This window comes from Tripterygium wilfordii, chromosome 20 (assembly GCF_013401445.1).
Source record: "Tripterygium wilfordii isolate XIE 37 chromosome 20, ASM1340144v1, whole genome shotgun sequence".
NCBI lineage: Eukaryota > Viridiplantae > Streptophyta > Magnoliopsida > Celastrales > Celastraceae > Tripterygium > Tripterygium wilfordii.
In genome coordinates this window covers 9,230,524-9,249,460 of record NC_052251.1, presented here as the reverse complement: position 1 = coordinate 9,249,460, position 18,937 = coordinate 9,230,524, and the positions used below count along the sequence as shown (strand labels likewise).

The window sequence follows — 18,937 nt, the reverse complement described above, 5'->3', positions numbered from 1 at the left end:
TCCTTTGTTGATGTGTTTAAATTCGATTTAAATTAAGCAAAAACAACAATATTGCAAAGAGATTGAAAATTAAAGCATTTCAAAACATAATTGAAAATTAGAAACCACAACAACGATAAGAGTTACATGCATACATTGATCAAATATGTTACTCGAGCGAATCAATTTCAAGAGGACTAGGATCCACTGAGGCTACTGAAAGGAGTTCATTGTCATGTTCTACCACACCCATGATTTCTTCATCCAGTGACACCCATGCTTCTATTCCATTACCGCTTCTTGTATCCACGAGCTGAATCACGGATCCAAAAATCCCTAGGGCACAAACAAAAGCTGGGAACCATAATGGCTTCCCCCAACCAAAGTCAATACTGTAAGTGCCTGAGTTACACCAGCTATTAAACATGATTATTTCATCTCCATCGGTGATACCCTTTGAATATGATTCACTAAGCCTCCTCAAATATTCGCAAAGAGACTGCAATCCTTGCACCCCTTGAAGGCTCTTGACAAAATCACAATTCATTGGGGATAATGTTTCTCTCATCCAGGATACGAAACTACGCTCATCTGTTTCTTCACTATTTGCTTTTATCGCTGCAAGCAAAACTATATTTCCCACACTTGTTTCTGGGAATTTTGGCTCGGCCCTTCTTCGCAAGTTCACAGAAGTTGATAACAAAGCTGACTTCTTCTTGGCACCAAATTTTGCCTTGGATGTAGACATGATGCATTTAAACAGGAGTGCAACCACTACCTCTGCTCGTGTTGGCTTTTGCACGCCTAATCTTGAAGCTTTGGATTTAAGATTGCTTATCATTGGTCCTTCAAACACAAACCTCCTTCCAACAAAGATGCCTTTTTCTTGATAGAATCGATTCGTTAAAGCCGAGCCAGTTAGATCTTGCGGGAATGCATTGTTTCGAGGAAAGATATATGAGGAGCTGAAATCGGGAGATAGAGTTGTTCCTTCTCGCGTCATGCTACCCCAAGCGTTGAGGAATGCCGTTAAAGAAGTTACATCGATTATGTTGTGTGTAGCACCAATGCCTATTGCAAAACCACCACAAGCAAACATAGTTTCTTGTATCTTAACAAGATGACAACCTGGAGTCATCTCACAAATAACGATTTCTTCTGGCACAAATTTTGGAAACTTTGAGAAATCAGGTTTCTTGAGATAATCAGATAATTTGCAACTGACTTTAGCCACTGTATAGGAAATCCCCTCATCATTACAATCGATGGAAAAGTTGTCGATGTTCCTTCCAGCGAAGGGATAATAGAGAGTTAGTGTTCGTGATAGCGATTGTTTCAAAACTTGTGATCTCTGGGAGATGGATATGGAGGCGGCTTCATTCGCAGAATAAAAGAAGAGGTTTGAATTATAAATGGGAGGTGAAAATTGATCAAGGAGACTGATAACATGGGTTCTAAGGTGAGTAGGAGTTGGAGAAGAGGGTTTGATGTTCTCTCTTGATATTATCTCAATCTCCATTGTTCTTTTGTCAACTGTGTTCAGTTGCAACACACCTCACAGCACCACAGTTTTTTGTGACACGTCAAACAGCTTTTGCGTTCCAACTCACCTCACAGCACCACAGCTTTTTACCTCACAGCACCTCAATCTTATGTGGAAAATGGGTGGACGCCACACTCCACTTCGATTTTCTTGGATGCTTTTGCTTATCTGCAATGGTTGGCGCTGTGCATTTGTTGACTCTCAGATTAATGCAATTTTAATTTGTTAATTATCACACCTGCGTTACATCCTTAAACACACACAAAACGGCAACCATGACTAATTTACATATCAACGCAAACTCAGTATCTGGGATTTGATAAGAGCGCAGGTTGACTCAAAGGTTACTTGAACTAGAAACTAACTTTAATGAAAATCCCATCATCAAAACCTCGACTGGCTAGCTATCAGAGGAACTTCTCCAATAATTGCCAAATATAAGCATTAAACCAAGTCTCTTAAGAGTTATAAATTACACCCGAAAAAAAAAATCATCTGGTAAGCCTCTTTTGGCTCTGGATCAGTTATGGATGGAGGTGTATTTTTGCTTCAAGTATTTCTCCCTCTCTCTCTCTCCCTGGTTGTCACGACCCAAATAAAGCACGTGACCGGCGCATGACCTTAATACTCTAGTTGATAAATTGGGTACATTATAAGAAAACTGCTAATTTGGGACCAAATTTTCCTGTACTAATTCCGTTGCTTATTTAGTGCAAGTAAAAGTAGATACTTTATAGGAATTTGTGTCAGTATATTAATAGATATTATCGACGGAATTGATATTCCATCGCTAATTTAGTGACGGAATTTGAATTCCCCCACTAATTTGTGTCATTAAAATTAGATATTTTTAAGGATATGTATCACAAGATAGAATTAAAATCCATTGCCTAATATGTGTCGGTAAAAGTCCATTCTCTTATGCAACTAGCCAGGAAATACATGTTTTTTTTTTATTCCGTCGTTAATTTGTATTAAATATTTTTTAAAAATGTGTGTCATGAGATAGAATTTGGCGACGGATTTCATATTTCGTCTACTATTGTGACAGAACCTCAGAGCGGACAATACCTTGATGCAAAACCATAAACCACATGGAATAGTACCAGCCAACAACTATTCACACCAGAGGTTTAAGAATTTGTTCTCTGTATCACACCATATACATACATGACCATCGCCTCCACCATACCCGGCACACCCCCGGCATACCATCCAGTGCACCACAGCACCGGCGCGCCAGAATCTCTACCCACGGCTCTCCTCGCTCACACCCTGATTGGTGCTACACCAGCACACCTTTTTATTCTCCCCACACATCATTGATAAAAGAACAAACTGCCGTACGTGTGCCAAAAGAAAGACAAACTTGCGCCATCCTTTTTATTGTCCCCACACGTTTTCTTTTTCGTCCTTCCACTATGAGACGCTGCTTGGCAGTTCATGCTCAAGCAGAGTCAGCGCCAGGTCACAGTGACCGCCGATGGGTGAGAGGGGCACCCGCTGTAGGGTGATCAATAAGACTTAAGATGTTTGAAAATTTTTGAAAAATTATATTTATATTTTTTTTGGTTTTACGAATCCAATAATATATTTTTTTGTTCCAAACAAAAATAAGATTCAACTTGAAAAATACATGACAATTATGAACCGTTGGATATAAATCAAAAAACATGACATACATTTTTCACGTTGAGTATGATTTTCGTTTCAAACAAAAAAAAATATCGTTGGATTCATAAAACCAATCAAAATGCAAATATGATTTTCTAAAATTTTTTTATAAAAATTACACCCTTAAAATTATTTTACATTGGGCTTTGCTGTAGTTTTTTTTCTACAGTATAGCCCCGGCACCCCATTGAGACAAACTTATCAACTTTTGATACTCTTTACAATATTAAATTACCAGAAAATATTAATAATAAAATTAAAAATGCTAATTTTTCTAGAATTCATAATAACTACAAAATACGTCTTATTAGTAAGACAACAACAATAATTTTTAATAATTAAGTAAATAATGAAAATCTTATCCTATGTCAATCTCCTCCATTTAATGACAATCACCTACGTCTTCCTCATTGAAACCCCAACCTCAAATTTTGAAGAGTTTCAATAGGAAATTTCTTGACATCTTGATCCGCATCAATTTTTCTGTTTTTTCCTTGGAGTGGTGACTCCAAATCCCATAAAAACTCTGCAATTAAGTGTGTTTCTGTAAGAGGACCAATGGAGCCCAAAACAGACAAAGTATTACTGGTATTGAAGGGCAGGCTGTTACAGCGATGTCCACAAGAGAGAGATGAATTTTGAGATGGGTTGTTGTCCAAATTTTCCACAAAGTACGATCAACCATGATTTTATACAATTCAACTCCATGGATGCAAGCTTTTGTTTCAACACCCTGATCTGGTCCTCTGTTTCATTAGCACTAATTTAAGATCAGGAATTGAAGCATTGCTCGGATTAGATTTGGAGTTCCATTTCATTGTCTGATCTGCTGTTTTAATTCTTGATTGTGATCCCAATTTTGATGGGTGAAGATCAAGAATTCAGACATGAGTGCAAGTTCTGCAGGAAGACGCTAGGTTTCAATGTGGTAGATCCTTGGGAGGCCACATAAGGTCTCACAACATCAATGACACTGATGGCAAGCTAAACACAGATCATGAATCCACTGGTTATGGCCTCAGAGAGAATCCCAGGAAGACTTGGAGGTTCACAGATCATTCAACTGAAGACCTTGACAGTAAATCAGAAGCCGAAGCTGTGGTTTGAATCGAAGATCAAAAAGAATAACAAGGTATTGTATGATGACAACTGCAGATTCTTCATTGTCTTTAACTAATGCTTCCTCTTCTGTTACTGATATTGAGCAAGAACAAGAAGAGGTTGCAATGTGCTTGATCATGCTATCTAAGGATGCGAGTAACTGGGGTCGTTTCGAGTTTCTTGCTGAGTATTCTGATAATAATTATGTCTCTTTGGATGCTCCCTCATCCACTCAAACTAGTAAAAATGTTAGTAATTAAGATTATGAAACCTGAAGATTTTGTTGATGCTATTGTGAAGAAAGAAAAAATTGAGACCAACAAAACTAGACCAGATCAAGCTAGTTATGATTCAAGCGAGAGAAAATGGAGCGATCATTTCGATTGTTATTACTCGAAGAGATTCAGGATCGATGCTTCTGATTCTAAATTCTTCAATAGCTCTAGTAAGAGAAACAAATTCGAGTGTACTAGTTGCAGCAAGACATTTCACTCTTACCAAGCTCTAGGAGGTCACAGAGCCAGCCATAAAAAGAACAAAGGCTGCTTTGCGTCCGGAATCAACAGCAGCACTGAAACTGCTGGCAGAAGTTCTGTCGAGCATTTTATCATCGAACACTGTGACAACAAGACTGAGAGAGGTGTCAGGGCAAAGAAGAGGAGTGAAGGACATCAATGCTCAGTTTGTCTCAAGGTTCTCTTTAGGCCAAGCATTGGGTGAAATTAAATGTATATTTTTGCCGATTACAAAATGGTAGTTGGGCTGAGCCCTTCCCGGTCAGAAAAAAAGAAGAAGATTTTGTTAGTCCCCGTATCTATAACAAAATTCTTGTGCAAAACTATACTTAGATCAGGTGCACACACACGAAGCATATTCCTTTTTATTAATGTTCAAAAACAAAAACAAGAATATTGAGTGAATCAATTTCAAGACGACTAGGATCGACTGAGAATCACAACAACCAAAACAGTTTTAAAAGACATAAATTGATCAAAGCTTTGACTTGAGTGAACCAATTTCGAGAGGACTAGGATCCACTGAGGCTACTGAAAGGAGTTCCTTGTCACGTTCGACCACACCCATGATTTCTTCTTCCAGTGACACCCATGCTTCTATTCCATCACCGCTTCTTGTATCCACCAGCTGAATCACGGATGCAGAAATCCCTAGTGCAGGTACACAAGCTGGGTACCATAATGGCTTTCCCCAACCAAAGTCAACACTGTACATGCCTGAGTTACACCAGCTAGTAAACACAATTATTTCATCTCCATTGGAGATACCATTTGAATATGATTCACCAACCCTCCTCAAATATTCGCAAAGAGACTTCAATCCTTGCTCCCCTTGAAGGCTCTTGACAAAATCACCATTCATTGGAGAAAATGTGTCTCTCATCCGGGACACGAAACTACGCGCATCTGTTTCTTCACTATTTGCTTTTATCGGGGCAATCAAAAGTATATTTCCCATACTTGTTTCTGGGAATTTTGGCGCAGCCCTTCCTCGCAAGTTCACTGAAGTTGGTAACAAAGCTGACTTCTTCTTGCCACCAGATTTTGCCTTGGATGCAGAGATGATGCATTTAAACAGGAGTGCAACCACTACCTCTGCTCGTGTTGGCTTCTGCACACCTAATCTCGTTGCTTTGGACTTAAGATAGTTTAGCATTGGTCCTTCAAACACGAACCTCCTTCCAACAAAGGTGCTCTTTTCTTGTAAGAATCGAGTCATTGAAGTCGAGGCAGTTAGATCTAGCGGCAATGATTTGTTTTGAGGAAAGATATATGAGGAGCTGAAATCGGGAGATAGAGCTGCCCCTTCTCGCGCCATGCTACCCCAAGCGTTGAGGAATGCCATAAAAGAAGTTACATCGATTATGTTGTGTGTAGTGCCAATGCCTAATGCAAAACCACCACAAGCAAACATAGTTTCTTGTATCTTAACAACATGACAACCTGGAGTCATCTCACAGTGAATGAGTTCTTCTGGCACAAATTTAGGAAACTTTGAGAAATCAGGTTGCTTGAGATAATCACATAATTTGCAACCGACTTTAGCCACCGTATAGGAAATCCCCTCATCATTACAATCGATGGAAAAGTTGTCGATGTTCCTTCCGGCGAGGGGATAATAGAGAGTTAGTGTTCGTGATAGCGATTGTTTCAAAACTTGTGATCTCTGGGAGTTGGATATGGAGACAGCTTTGTTAGCAGAATAAAATATGAGGGCTGAATGATAAGCGGGTGGTGCAAGTTGATCAAGGAGACTGAGGACATGGGTTCTAAGGTGAGTAGGTGTTGGAGAAGAGGGTTTGATGTTCTCTCTTGATATTATCTCAATCTCCATTGTTCTTTTCTCCACTTGCCAGATGGAGCTCACAATATAATGGCGGTTATATAGACACATAAAAATTTGGAAGGTGAAACTTGTACACGTACTAAGTTTCATCTTCGCATGGCATGGAAATCGTGCCAACTTTATGACATGTTTGTTAGCTATGAACATCTACTTCTGCATGCCCACCAAGAAATTCGATGATTGACTTCTATTTCTAGTCCCCAAAAGTTCATTTGTATCTTCAACATCAACATCCCCTGTTTCTATCACCAATACTACCAGTCAAGTAGTCTCAGCCCGTAGGTGAGTTCCATTCTTTCATTGAGATTTCCTGTTTCTACCACCAATGCTATCAGTCAAGTAGTCTCAGCCCGTAGGTAAGTTCCATTCTTTCATTGAGATTTCCTGTTTCTACCAGTCAAGTAGTCTCAGCCCGTAGGTAAGTTCCATTCTTTTTTTCTACCTACCAGTCAAGTAGTCTCAGCCCGTAGGTAAGTTCCATTCTTTTTTTTTTTAGGTAGAAGTACAAATACAATATACAACACACGACCAGATCAAGCCTATGAAAGTATATGTGTCAACAGGCCCCACGCAGGAGGCACAAAGCAAGCCCATGCAGGGGCAGACTAAGCCCACACACCTCCTTATGAAAGTACATGTGTCAACAGGCCCCACGCAGGAGACACAAAGCAAGCCCCCATGCAGGGGCATATTAAGCCCACACATCTCCTTATAAATATTCAGGAGGAGGTGAGACTAGAACTCATGACCTGAAGTCAGGGACATGCAAAGTCATTGTCACTCAACCAATGGCTCATTTGCGATAAGTTCCATTCTTTAATTAAGATTTCCTCGTTCATGTGGCACTGCCGCAAATGAATTTCTAGATGGATGAGTCCATAGTATGAGACGATATGGATGAGAGAGGCTTATATCGTTGGGTTCGTAAAACTGATCAAAATAAAAAAAATATTTTTTCCAAACTTTTTTAAAAAAAATTTAAATCCTAAAAATTAGGACCTCATAGAAGAATTCCTCTACTATTATATAAACTTTCATGTTTTTATTTGAATGTTTCTTTTGACTTGGTTTGTTCTGTGTATTTGTAAGTACATATGCAAATGGGCTCGAAATGGGCTGTAGACATGTCATTTGATTTACAATTTCTCTTACTGTACCATCACATACTTGATACTCTAAATCATTTAAATATTCATTTATTGAATCAATTTTATTATTTAAACTCAATTCTTTTTACAACTTCCATAACAAAAAATGAAACCTGAAGGACCTATGCCACACAAGAGGGGGGTGAATTGTGTCCCCAAATTCCTATTAGGAATCTTCTAATACAAAATCGTCACACAAAAGCACAACACACACAAATACTTGGTCTTTAGTAGGAAATCCTAAGTCAATTCAAGCAAATTTCAATGAGGCCTTTAATCAAGTCAACCAAATCACTTGTAATATAAGTATGACAAAAACAAGTTCCAACAATATATAAAATAAAGTCAAGACAATGTATATAATATTAGATTTAAGATAATGAGCGAATATTCAAGTTTTAATCAATGCATAATTTGTATGATAAGCGGAAGCAATTTCATCAATTAATAAAATAATTTTAAATCAATGCAAACTTGACTTTCTCCAACTAGACCCACATGTATCAATCAAACAAATATATTAGTTTCTAATCATATAAAACAATCACACATAATTGCACAATATATATTAGACAGTGAACAATATAGAACATATAAAATCATATTAAAGCAATAAAACAAAACTATAAAAGGGTAGGGTTGAGATCAGAGATGCAAACAGTGGTTTATAGTGGTTCGACGACTTCACCATGTCCTCCTACTCCATTCCCTACGCACCCTTGCTTAGGAGTTCAATCCACTATGTAAACGGTGATTTTTCGGAGTTCACCACCGAAACTCAGAAGTTTTCACAAGTTCACCCTCCTAACTTTTACACACGTGGTTTTACAGGCAAACCACAAAACTCTCACAATCCTCACAAGGATGGTATACCCAATTAAGGGCTTTTACAAGTGTTTGGCTCAGGTTCTCTCTCGGTGTTTACAGCAGCAAACTAGGAGAACAAGGATGATAGCTCACGGGTATGATATGTTAATGAAGTGTATAGGAGCTTTAAAGAAGAACAATCAATGAATACAAGTATGTGATACTCTTTGGTAGAAGAACTTAGAATAAGCTTGCTTGCACTTTGAGAGACTGAGAATAGAAAATCGGTTCAAGAGAATAGCATAAGTTCTTCAAATCTTCCACTTACTGAATATGTTGCATATATAGGTGTGCCACATAAGGTTTGAAAGCCCTTAAAAGTCTCCTCACGATTTCAGTAACTTTTTCCTCTTGAATTTCACCCATTAAGCTTTGTAATATTGTCTCCATAAATTCAGCAATTTCGTCCCATATTTACCTCTTCATAGATTGGGAAACTTGACTCCATTTTAGTTCGCATAAGATGGAAAACAAATCAGCTTTGACTTTGACGTAGACTAGCTAGGGATTTCTCTTTCATGAATATGGAAAGTATCTTCAGATTGCCTTGAATTTAATCTTCATGAAATAGGAAATAAAATCATCTCCTTTTGACTTGATATGATCGGCTGAATTCAAATCCCTTTCCTTAGTTAATTGGCTTCTCTTTGATAGATATGGAATGTAGCTTTAAACTTCCTCACTTGCCGTGTACTCATTTGTCTCAATGTAGAAAAGGAAAGTCTCATGATTTGATTCATTGCTTGGCTGGTCTTGACTTGCATCATCTTATTTGTTTCATTCTTAGCCGACTTCATTCTTGCATCATATGAGAAGATCTCCTTTAAATGCTTCAGTGATTTATGCTTTCTTGAATATTTGACTGAGCTCTCCGTGAATTACTCTTCGAAATGGCTTCCTTGATTTCAGATTTTAAGTATGGAAAGTGGAACTTTCACTTAATCACAAAATATTCTCCACGTCAAGTACACATAAGGATGGATATTGAATTTTCTTCATATGCTTGGTTCACATACCTAGCATGAATAAGGAAGTAACCTTATTTCTTGCTCGTTTTTTTTCACATAAAATTTCCTTCTTCACTTTGTCTTCAAATGGCAACCTTGAACAATAATTTAAACGCGTCATGTCATCTACACAAATATAACATGCTTCGCCACCTCACTTGCCAATATGACATTTTCCAAATTTACTCCAATTTGCATCTAGTGGATTGCCAAGGGTACTTAGGAATTTCTTAGCAAGCCCTAGGTCTTCCAAGACCATTTTTGGACCGCCAAATAGCTCACATATTCATTGGAGTATTTAAACTTAACCTGAAATATTCTAAAAAATGCTTGTAAGCTCGTTTGAGCTTCATGCTTGAATCATAGGTTAGTTATGATCAAATAATTAAACTTCTAGCATATATAGCATTATAAGCATAAGCAATTCGTAGATAAATCATTCAATTAAGATATAATCATAGTTCACACTCAAGATCACGTATTCAACATGTATTTTGGTGAACCATCAAAACATGTTTTTTCACATTTTAAGACATATTCAAGTCGATTATTCTCACACACATTTTGACACATAATCATCAAAAACACAATGTTGACCTAGACACTAAGTCTTGGTCCAACAAAACCATATTTAAATAATAAATCAATTGTACTTTAATTTTTTTTATTCAATTTAATTATTATGTAGGCTCCCAACCCCATCTCTCTCTCTGCTATTGATTGAGATTGAGATTGAGATATTTTTCATAAATTTTATGTGTAAAATGGGTGGACGCCACACTCCACTTGGATTTTCTTGGATGCTTTTGCTTATCTGCAATGGTTGGCGCTGTGCATTTGTTAACTCTCAGATTAATGCAATTTTAATTTGTTAATTATCACACCTGCGTTACATCCTTAAACACACACAAAACGGCAACCATGACTAATTTACATATCAACGCAAACTCAGGATCTGGGATTTGATAAGAGCGCAGGTTGACTCAAAGGTTACTTGAACTAGAAACTAACTTTAATGAAAATCCCATCATCAAAACCTCGACTGGCTAGCTATCAGAGGAACTTCTCCAATAATTGCCAAATATAAGCATTAAACCAAGTCTCTTAAGAGTTATAAATTACACCCGAAAAAAAAAATCATCTGGTAAGCCTCTTTTGGCTCTGGATCAGTTATGGATGGAGGTGTATTTTTGCTTCAAGTATTTCTCCCTCTCTCTCTCTCCCTGGTTGTCACGACCCAAATAAGGCACGTGACCGACGCATGACCTCAATACTCTAGTTGATAAATTGGGTACATTATAAGAAAACTGCTAATTTGGGACCAAATTTTCCTGTATTAATTCCGTTGCTTATTTAGTGCAAGTAAAAGTAGATACTTTATAGGAATTTGTGTCAGTATATTAATAGATATTATCGACGGAATTGATATTCCATCGCTAATTTAGTGACGGAATTTGAATTCCCCAACTAATTTGTGTGATTAAAATTAGATATTTTTAAGGATATGTATCACAAGATAGAATTAAAATCCATCGCCTAATATGTGTCGGTAAAAGTCGATTCTCTTATGCAATTGGCCAGGAAATACATGTTTTTCTATTCCGTCGTTAATTTGTATTAAATATTTTCTAAAGATGTGCGTCATGAGATAGAATTTGGCGACAGATTTTATATTTCGTCTAATATAGTGACGGAATCCCAGAACAGACAATACCTTGATACAAAACCGTAAACCACATGGAATAGTACCAGCCAACAACTATTCACTCTAGAGGTTTAAGAATTTGTTCTTTGTATCACACCAAACACATGAGGGCGGATTTAGGGGGACTACACTAGGTTGAAGTCCCCCCAAATGTTTGGTAATTTTATATATATACATACATATATACACACATATATACACGCGCACGTATATACACATATATATGCATACATGCATGCATACATATATATACATAGATATATAGAAATTCTCCTATGTAGACCAACTTTGTGGAGTTGTTTTTCAACCATAGATGTGGTGGGTCCCATAATAAATGTGTGACCCTCACTTATATTGTGCTTTATTACAACCATTAGATTTTGATCCATAAAGTTGGTCCACACTTTTTGGTCAACATAGGAGAATTCCTCCATAGATATATACTTATATAATTATACATAAATAAATAAAAATACAATTATATACAGCGTCATACCTCAAATATACACTTAGCAACCTAAATAAAAACACACTTCGTACCTACTATCCTTCGCTAGTGCAAGTGTCTAATCGTGTTGCTTCGTAAGTTCGTCTCAAGACTCTCAACTAACAGTAAACCTACATGTCTAACAAACTAATTTCAGTAACATGTGTTGTCAATTAAATAGGTGTAATGTAAATAGTCTAAAAAAAATTTCGAGGGCAGCCCCCGAACCCTGTCAACTTTTAACTGTCCCCCCTAACATGAATTCCTGACTCTGCGCTTTCACATGACCACCGCCTCCAGCATATCATCCAGTGCACCACAGCACCGGTGCACCAGAATCTCTCATCGGCTCTGTACCCACGGCTCTCCTCGCTCACGCCCTGATTGGTGCTACACCAACACACCTTTTTATTCTCCCCACACAACATTGATAAAAGAACAAACTGCCGTACTTGTGCAAAAGAAAGACAAACTTGCGCCATCCTTTTAATTGTCCCCACACGTTTTCTTTTTCGTCCTTCCACTATGAGATACTGCTTGGCAGTTCATGCTCAAGCAGAGTCAGCGCCAGGTCACAGTGACGGGTAGAGGTGTAAAAAAAATCGAACCTTCCGACCGATTGGTCGGTTTTAATATTAATGTGTTGAAAAAAACCGATTGATCGGTTTTGTAGATGAAATAAACTGAATGTTTGGTCGGTTTTTTGTTTTTATACAAAACTGATCGGTTAAAACAGACCAACCGTTATTAATTATATATATGTATGTTTAATATTTATAGTTAGCTTAAGTTAATAAGTTCTTAGTTATATTTGATTTAGTTAAGTGGTTAACTTATAGCTGAAAATCTAATGGTTCTCTATTATTTGTTTTATATGAGTTTTGCTTTTTCACTTTAGTCTGGAAAAAAATAAACAGTAGACCAAGATGACGGATGAGAGGGGGCCCCCACTGTAGGGGATTAATAAGATTTAAGATTTTTTAAAATTTTTGAAAAATTATATTTATATTTTCTCAGTTTTATGAATCCAATGATATATTTTTATTCGAAACAAAAATCAAATTCAACATGAAAAATACATAACAATTATGAACCATTGGATATAAATCAAAACACATTACATACATTTTTCATGTTGAGTTTGATTTTTGTTTTAAACAAAAAAATATCGTTGGATTCGTAAAACCAATCCAAAATGCAAATGTGATTTTTCAAAAATTTTTTTATAAAAATTACACCCAAAATTATTTTACAATGGGCTTTGCTGTAGTTTTTTTTCCCTACAGTAGAGCCCCATCACCCCACTGTGACAAACTTATCAATTTTTGGTACTCTTTACAATATTAAATTACCAAAAAATATTAATAATAAAATGACGCAGTGCGGAAACTAGAACCCTTGAATTCGTTCACGTCGAAATCAAGAAACTTGGAATCCACCAAGAACAATTGAGAAACCCTCAAAGAATTTTATTAATAAAACTGAATGTATCAATTACAAACGTTTATGAGACTATTTATAGACTGACAAAACAATCAAACCCTTATTGGACTCCTAATTAAAATAGAATTGGAAAATTGAAAGCCTAAAACGTGCAGGAAAATTAATTAACTCCGTTGGACTATAAAACGATGTCTTTTCGATCTCCTTCCAATTCTAAACTTCAGGTTTCCAAAATCAGTCCTCAGAAACATATTATGATAAGGAAACACACAAGGGAATCAAAAGTTACGGACGTCAAAGTTGGAAGTTGAATCTTTAATTCCCAAAAACAGCAACTTCAATTCCGATTTCGATTTGGCTTCCTTCGAGGACGTTTCAACTTCTCAAGGAACTCTTCCATGGACCGTTCTACGTCCAAAAATGTTAATTTTTCCTGAATTCATAATAACTACAAAATACGTCTTATTAGTAACACAACAACAATAATTTTTAATAATTAAGTAGATAATGAAAATCTTATCCTATGTCAATCTCCTCCATTTAAAGACAATCTTCTTCCTCTTCGAAACCCCGACCTCTAGTTTTGAAGAGTTTTAATAGGAAATTTCTTGACATCTTGATCCGCATCAATTTCTCTGTTTGACATGCTATATGAGATATATGTCAGCCTGCAAGCCCAATTTTTGAAAGTGATTTTCTTCAACAACAAACAAATAAAGCTAACATTCAAAATCCAATTTCTCCAACTTCTTAAGCGGTTTTCTTCAACAAGAAGCAAATAAAGTTGACATTCAAAACCCATATTCACCAAACAGTGTCTCTCAATATTATTTTTTAATTACAAGGGAAGGGGATGAGAGAGGTTCGAACTTAAGACCTCTATAAAATACCACACACATGAGTTTCATCTGAGCTACTCGCGATTCTCTAGTCTCTTGTCATGGATGTCATCAATGTTGTTCCTTCTTTTTTTTTTTCTTTCTCTTTTTAAAATTTTTAATTATTGCTTAACATGTCATATAAGTTGGCACGATTTCCATGCCATGCGAAGGTTAAATTTAGTAGGTGTACAAGTTTGACCTTGCAAATTTTTATGTCTACATAGCCCTTATATTGGGAGTTGAGCTCCATCTGGCAAGTGGAGAAAAGAAAAATGGAGATTGAGATAATATCAAGAGAGAACATCAAACCCTCTTCTCCAACACCTACTCACCTTAGAACCCATGTTATCAGTGTTCTTGATCAATTTGCACCTCCCATTTATGCTTCAAACCTCTTATTTTATTCTGCGAACGAAGCTGCCTCCATATCCATCTCTCAGAGATCACAAGTTTTGAAACAATCGCTATCACGAACACTAACTCTCTATTATCCCTTCGCTGGGAGGAACATCGACAACTTTTCCATCGATTGTAATGATGAGGGGATTTCCTATACAGTGGCTAAAGTCAGTTGCAAATTATCTGATTATCTCAAGCAACCAGATTTCTCAAAGTTTCCAAAATTTGTGCCAGAAGAAATCATTCTATGTGAGATGACTCCAGGTTGTCATCTTGTTAAGATACAAGAAACTATGTTTGCTTGTGGTGGTTTTGCAATAGGCTTTGGTACTACACACAACATTATCGACGCAACTTCGATGATGGCATTCCTCAATTCGTGGGGTAGCATGGCACGAGAAGGAGCAGCTTTATCTCCCGATTTCAGCTGCTCATATATCTTTCCTCGAAACAACACATTCTCGCAAGATCTAACTATCATGGCTTTAACGAATCGACTCTATCAAGAAAAGGGCATCTTTGTCGGAAGGAGGTTTGTGTTTGAAGGAGCAATGATAAGCAATCTTAAAGCCAAAGCTTCGAGATTAGGCATGCATAAGCCAACACGAGCAGAGGTAGTGGTTGCACTCCTGTTGAAATGCATCATGTCTGCATCCAAGGCAAAATTTGGCGCCAAGAAGAAGTCGGCTTTGTTATCAACTTCGGTGAACTTGCGACGAAGGGCAGAGCCAAAATTCCCACAAACAAGTGTGGGAAATATACTTTTGCTTGCAGCGATAACAATAAATAGTGAAGAAACAGATGCAGGTAGTTTCGTATCCCAGATGAGAGAAACATTATCCACAATTAATGGTGATTTTGTCAAGAGCCTTCAAGGGGATCATGGATTGCAGTCTCTTCACGAATATTTGAGGAGGCTTGGTGAATCATATTCAAAGGGTATATCCAATGGAGATGATATAATTACGTTTAATAGCTGGTGTAACACAGGCACTTATAGTATTGATTTTGGTTGGGGGAAGCCATTATGGTTCCCAGCTTTTGGTTCTGCCCTAGGGATTTCTGGATCCGTGATTCAGCTCGTGGATACAAGAAGCGGTAATGGAATAGAAGCATGGGTGTCACTGGATGAAGAAATCATGGCTATGGTAGAACATGACAAAGAACTCCTTTCAGTAGCCTCAGTGGACCCTAGTCCTCTTGAAATTGATTTACTCAAGTCAAGGCTTTGATCAATTTATGCCTTTAACTCTTGTCGTTGTTGTGGTTTCTAATTTTGAATTCCGATTTGAAATGGTTTAATTTTCATCCATATGTCATACATACAAGGATCACAAAGATGAGGAAATGTTATAGAGAGATAAGGCTGGAGTGATCTCTGAGATACCTAAGTACACATTTGACTCCTTCTCAATGTTCTTTACTAGGATTAGAGAGGAATCTACTGACAACCCCGATGCATAAGCTAGCAATGTCTAGCCTCATACAGACCACAACATACATCAAACTGCCAACTGCAGAAGAATAAGGAACGTTAGTCATTTATTCTTTCTCTTTCTCACTTATAGGACATTGTTGAGAAGTGAGCTTGAAAAAACCTGCAAGTGGAGATGACACTACTTTGACTTTATTCATTTTGAATCTTCCAAGAACGTTCTCAATGTAGCTTTCTTGAGATAACCAAAGCTTTCCATTCTTCATATCACGGGAGATTTTCGTACCAAGAATCTGCTTTGTTGATCTCAAAGTAGATTTTCATGGCAAAAGACTTACTAAGTTCTTTCTTCATCTTTTCAACTTTAATTACATCATGTCCAACAATCAACATATCATCAACATAAAAAAGTAGAATAATAAAGTCATGCTTTGTAAACACACAATAATCTGAAGTTGTCTTGTTGTACCAATGATTTACCATAAAAGAATCAAATTTCTTGTACCACTGCCTTGATGCTTGCTTTAACCCATATAGACTCTTGTTTAGTTTACAAACATGATGTTCTTTTCCACTGACTTTGAAACCCTCAAGTTACTCCATGAAAAAAAAAATTTCTTCTAAATCACGGTAAAGGAACTAAACGAAGAAAAACTTAGATAGAGAACATTTTCAAAACTGGAGAGAAAATTCCCTCAAAGTCAACACTTTTCTTTTGACCAAACCCTTTCACAACCAACCGTGCCTTATACCTCTGTTGTGAATTATTACTTTTAATCTTCAACGTGTAAACCTATTTGCTCTTAAGAGCTTCCTTTCCTTGAGATAACTTCACCAAGTTAGAAGTGTGGTTCTCGTGTAAGGATTTCAATTCTTCGTGCATGACTTTCGACCAAAACATGATTTATGAAGTTTAACTCGATACTATTATATTGGGCATATAATTTGTTATGGCATATTATGATTTTATAAAAGTTATACCAAATTTGTCTATGTTTTTGGATTTTCCCTTGTGCCTACAGTCATTTTCAAAGTGATTAGTCAACTTGCAAATGTCACAATGTGGAAATTTTCCTATTTTAGATGAGTCACTCAAGTTTTCATGTGATTTATCGTTCCCTCCTTTGTCAAATCCTGATTTCTTATCATCCTTCTTGAATGAGTTTTGCTTCCCTTTGTGTCTTGCTTGGAACGCACCTTCAATAGTTTCATCTAACCTTATGGAGGTCCTTTCCTCTTGTGCTTGCAACTTGTCGCACAATTCAGAAATTGTCAAACTTCTTAAAGTCACAAGACTCCACTATATATAGTTAACACTTTAGCTTCAATTTTTCATGCAAGCTAATCAACATTTTTTCCACCACTTTCAAATTCTCTCTTTAGAATCAAGACCTTCACTGCCCTAACTCTCTCACTTCCTTGAAACTCTTCTTTAAGCTTGTCCCAAGTAACCTTGGATGTTTTCAATCCAAGGATTCTTGAGAAAATTGTTTCATCAATAATTGAGTGAATGAATGTTAAGTCTTTAAAATTCTTTTGCTTCAAGTCGGCATGATCTTTAATCTGCTGAATTGAAGGATTCTCTCATAGTGAGGATGAATCATATCTAACTTCTATTATATTTCAAATACCATGAGCCATCAAGAAACCCTCCATCTTGACTGCCCAAAAATCATTGTTTTCTGCTTTGAACATCAGAGGAGAAGGCAAAGATGAAGCCGATATATTTGGTAGAAATTTATGTTGCTAATAAATTAGAAATAAGCAACTTCAACAATGTCCAGCAAGCTAGTAAAGAAAAAAAATACTCCAAAAATCAGATCTGATTCACAAACTCAGAAATCAGACCTGGCCAGCAGATTAAATTATGCAAACATGCTAGAAATCTCCATAGATCCTTCAAAGATATAAGGTCTGATACCACTATTAGAAATTGAAGGTTTACTAACCTGTAAATCACCAAGAAATCTCCACCAAAAACACCATAAATTTGTCAATTGAAATAACCAGAAAAATAGCTTCTTAAATACCAAGACAGGGAACAATAAAAGATATCACAGAATTTGGAGAACGAAAAATATGACAAAACTATAGAAATTTGTCTTTGAGAGAAGCTCACCGTACAAAGCGTAAATTAATCTTCACTTATATAGAACTCACCTAATTGTTTTCTAATATTATTAGAAGACCTTTTTCTATTACCACTAGAAGAACTAACTAAATAACATATAAATATAAGTGTTTGATGAAAACACAACTCTATCTTCTAATACCTAAAGGATTATAAAATAAACTAAGAGAAGTCTCAATTTAAAAAAAACCACCACAAACAAACACAGTTTCTTGTACCATAACAACATAGGCACCTGGAGTCATTTTATGAAGAATGATTTCGCATGGCACACATCTGGGTAGTTTCGAGAAATCAGGCCGTATGTGATAATTGCATAAATTACAATTAACTCATGCCAACGCATAAGCAATTCCCTCGTTGTTACAATCAATGGAAAGAGTGTTGTTTGAACACTTGGGATCTTTCCAGCGTATTGTTTCAACACTTGGGATCTCGTGGAGATGGAGGCAGCTATTGGTTTGGGAGATAAAAGTTGATTGTCAAAACAAACATGTTTGATGCTGAATTGAACGATAAGAGAGATCTTGTGGGTTCTAAGGTGATGAGGTATTGGAGATGAGGGTTTGTCAGTGGCGTACTTGAGTCTTCGAGGGCACTGGAAAAACTTCAAATAAGGGGCCTCTTCAAAAAAAAATTAAATATCGTATATAATACTTAAATATGACATCTTGTAGCATTTTTAGATGCAAAATCACTAATTATGTTAGTGTAATCAATTTTTTCTGCCAAATCACTTTCAATAGACAATATAGAGTGGAGGTGTTATTAGAAGT

General features: G+C 36.6%; 3 protein-coding genes across 3 annotated transcripts; 1 reads left to right on the top strand and 2 right to left on the bottom strand.

The window, feature by feature from the left end:
- Positions 1 to 148: 148 nt before the first annotated feature.
- Positions 149 to 1,498, bottom strand: LOC119986951 (stemmadenine O-acetyltransferase-like). The gene has a single exon (XM_038831640.1). It carries the CDS (start codon positions 1,496 to 1,498, stop codon positions 149 to 151), a length of 1,350 nt encoding a protein of 449 aa, XP_038687568.1.
- Positions 1,499 to 5,287: 3,789 nt separating this feature from the next.
- Positions 5,288 to 6,748, bottom strand: LOC119986950 (stemmadenine O-acetyltransferase-like). Its single transcript, XM_038831639.1, has one exon. The coding sequence runs from the start codon at positions 6,746 to 6,748 to the stop codon at positions 5,288 to 5,290; it is 1,461 nt and encodes a 486-aa protein (XP_038687567.1).
- Positions 6,749 to 14,391: 7,643 nt separating this feature from the next.
- Positions 14,392 to 15,875, top strand: LOC119987464 (stemmadenine O-acetyltransferase-like). The gene has a single exon (XM_038832391.1). It carries the CDS (start codon positions 14,469 to 14,471, stop codon positions 15,825 to 15,827), a length of 1,359 nt encoding a protein of 452 aa, XP_038688319.1. The 5' UTR covers positions 14,392 to 14,468; the 3' UTR covers positions 15,828 to 15,875.
- The last annotated feature ends 3,062 nt before the right edge of the window (positions 15,876 to 18,937 follow it).

Coding starts and splice junctions, on each gene's coding strand:
- LOC119986951 (XM_038831640.1), bottom strand. CDS start 1,498: ATGGAGATTGAGATAATATCAAGAGAGAACATCAAACCCTCTTCTCCA.
- LOC119986950 (XM_038831639.1), bottom strand. CDS start 6,748: ATGAAACTTAGTACGTGTACAAGTTTCACCTTCCAAATTTTTATGTGT.
- LOC119987464 (XM_038832391.1), top strand. CDS start 14,469: ATGGAGATTGAGATAATATCAAGAGAGAACATCAAACCCTCTTCTCCA.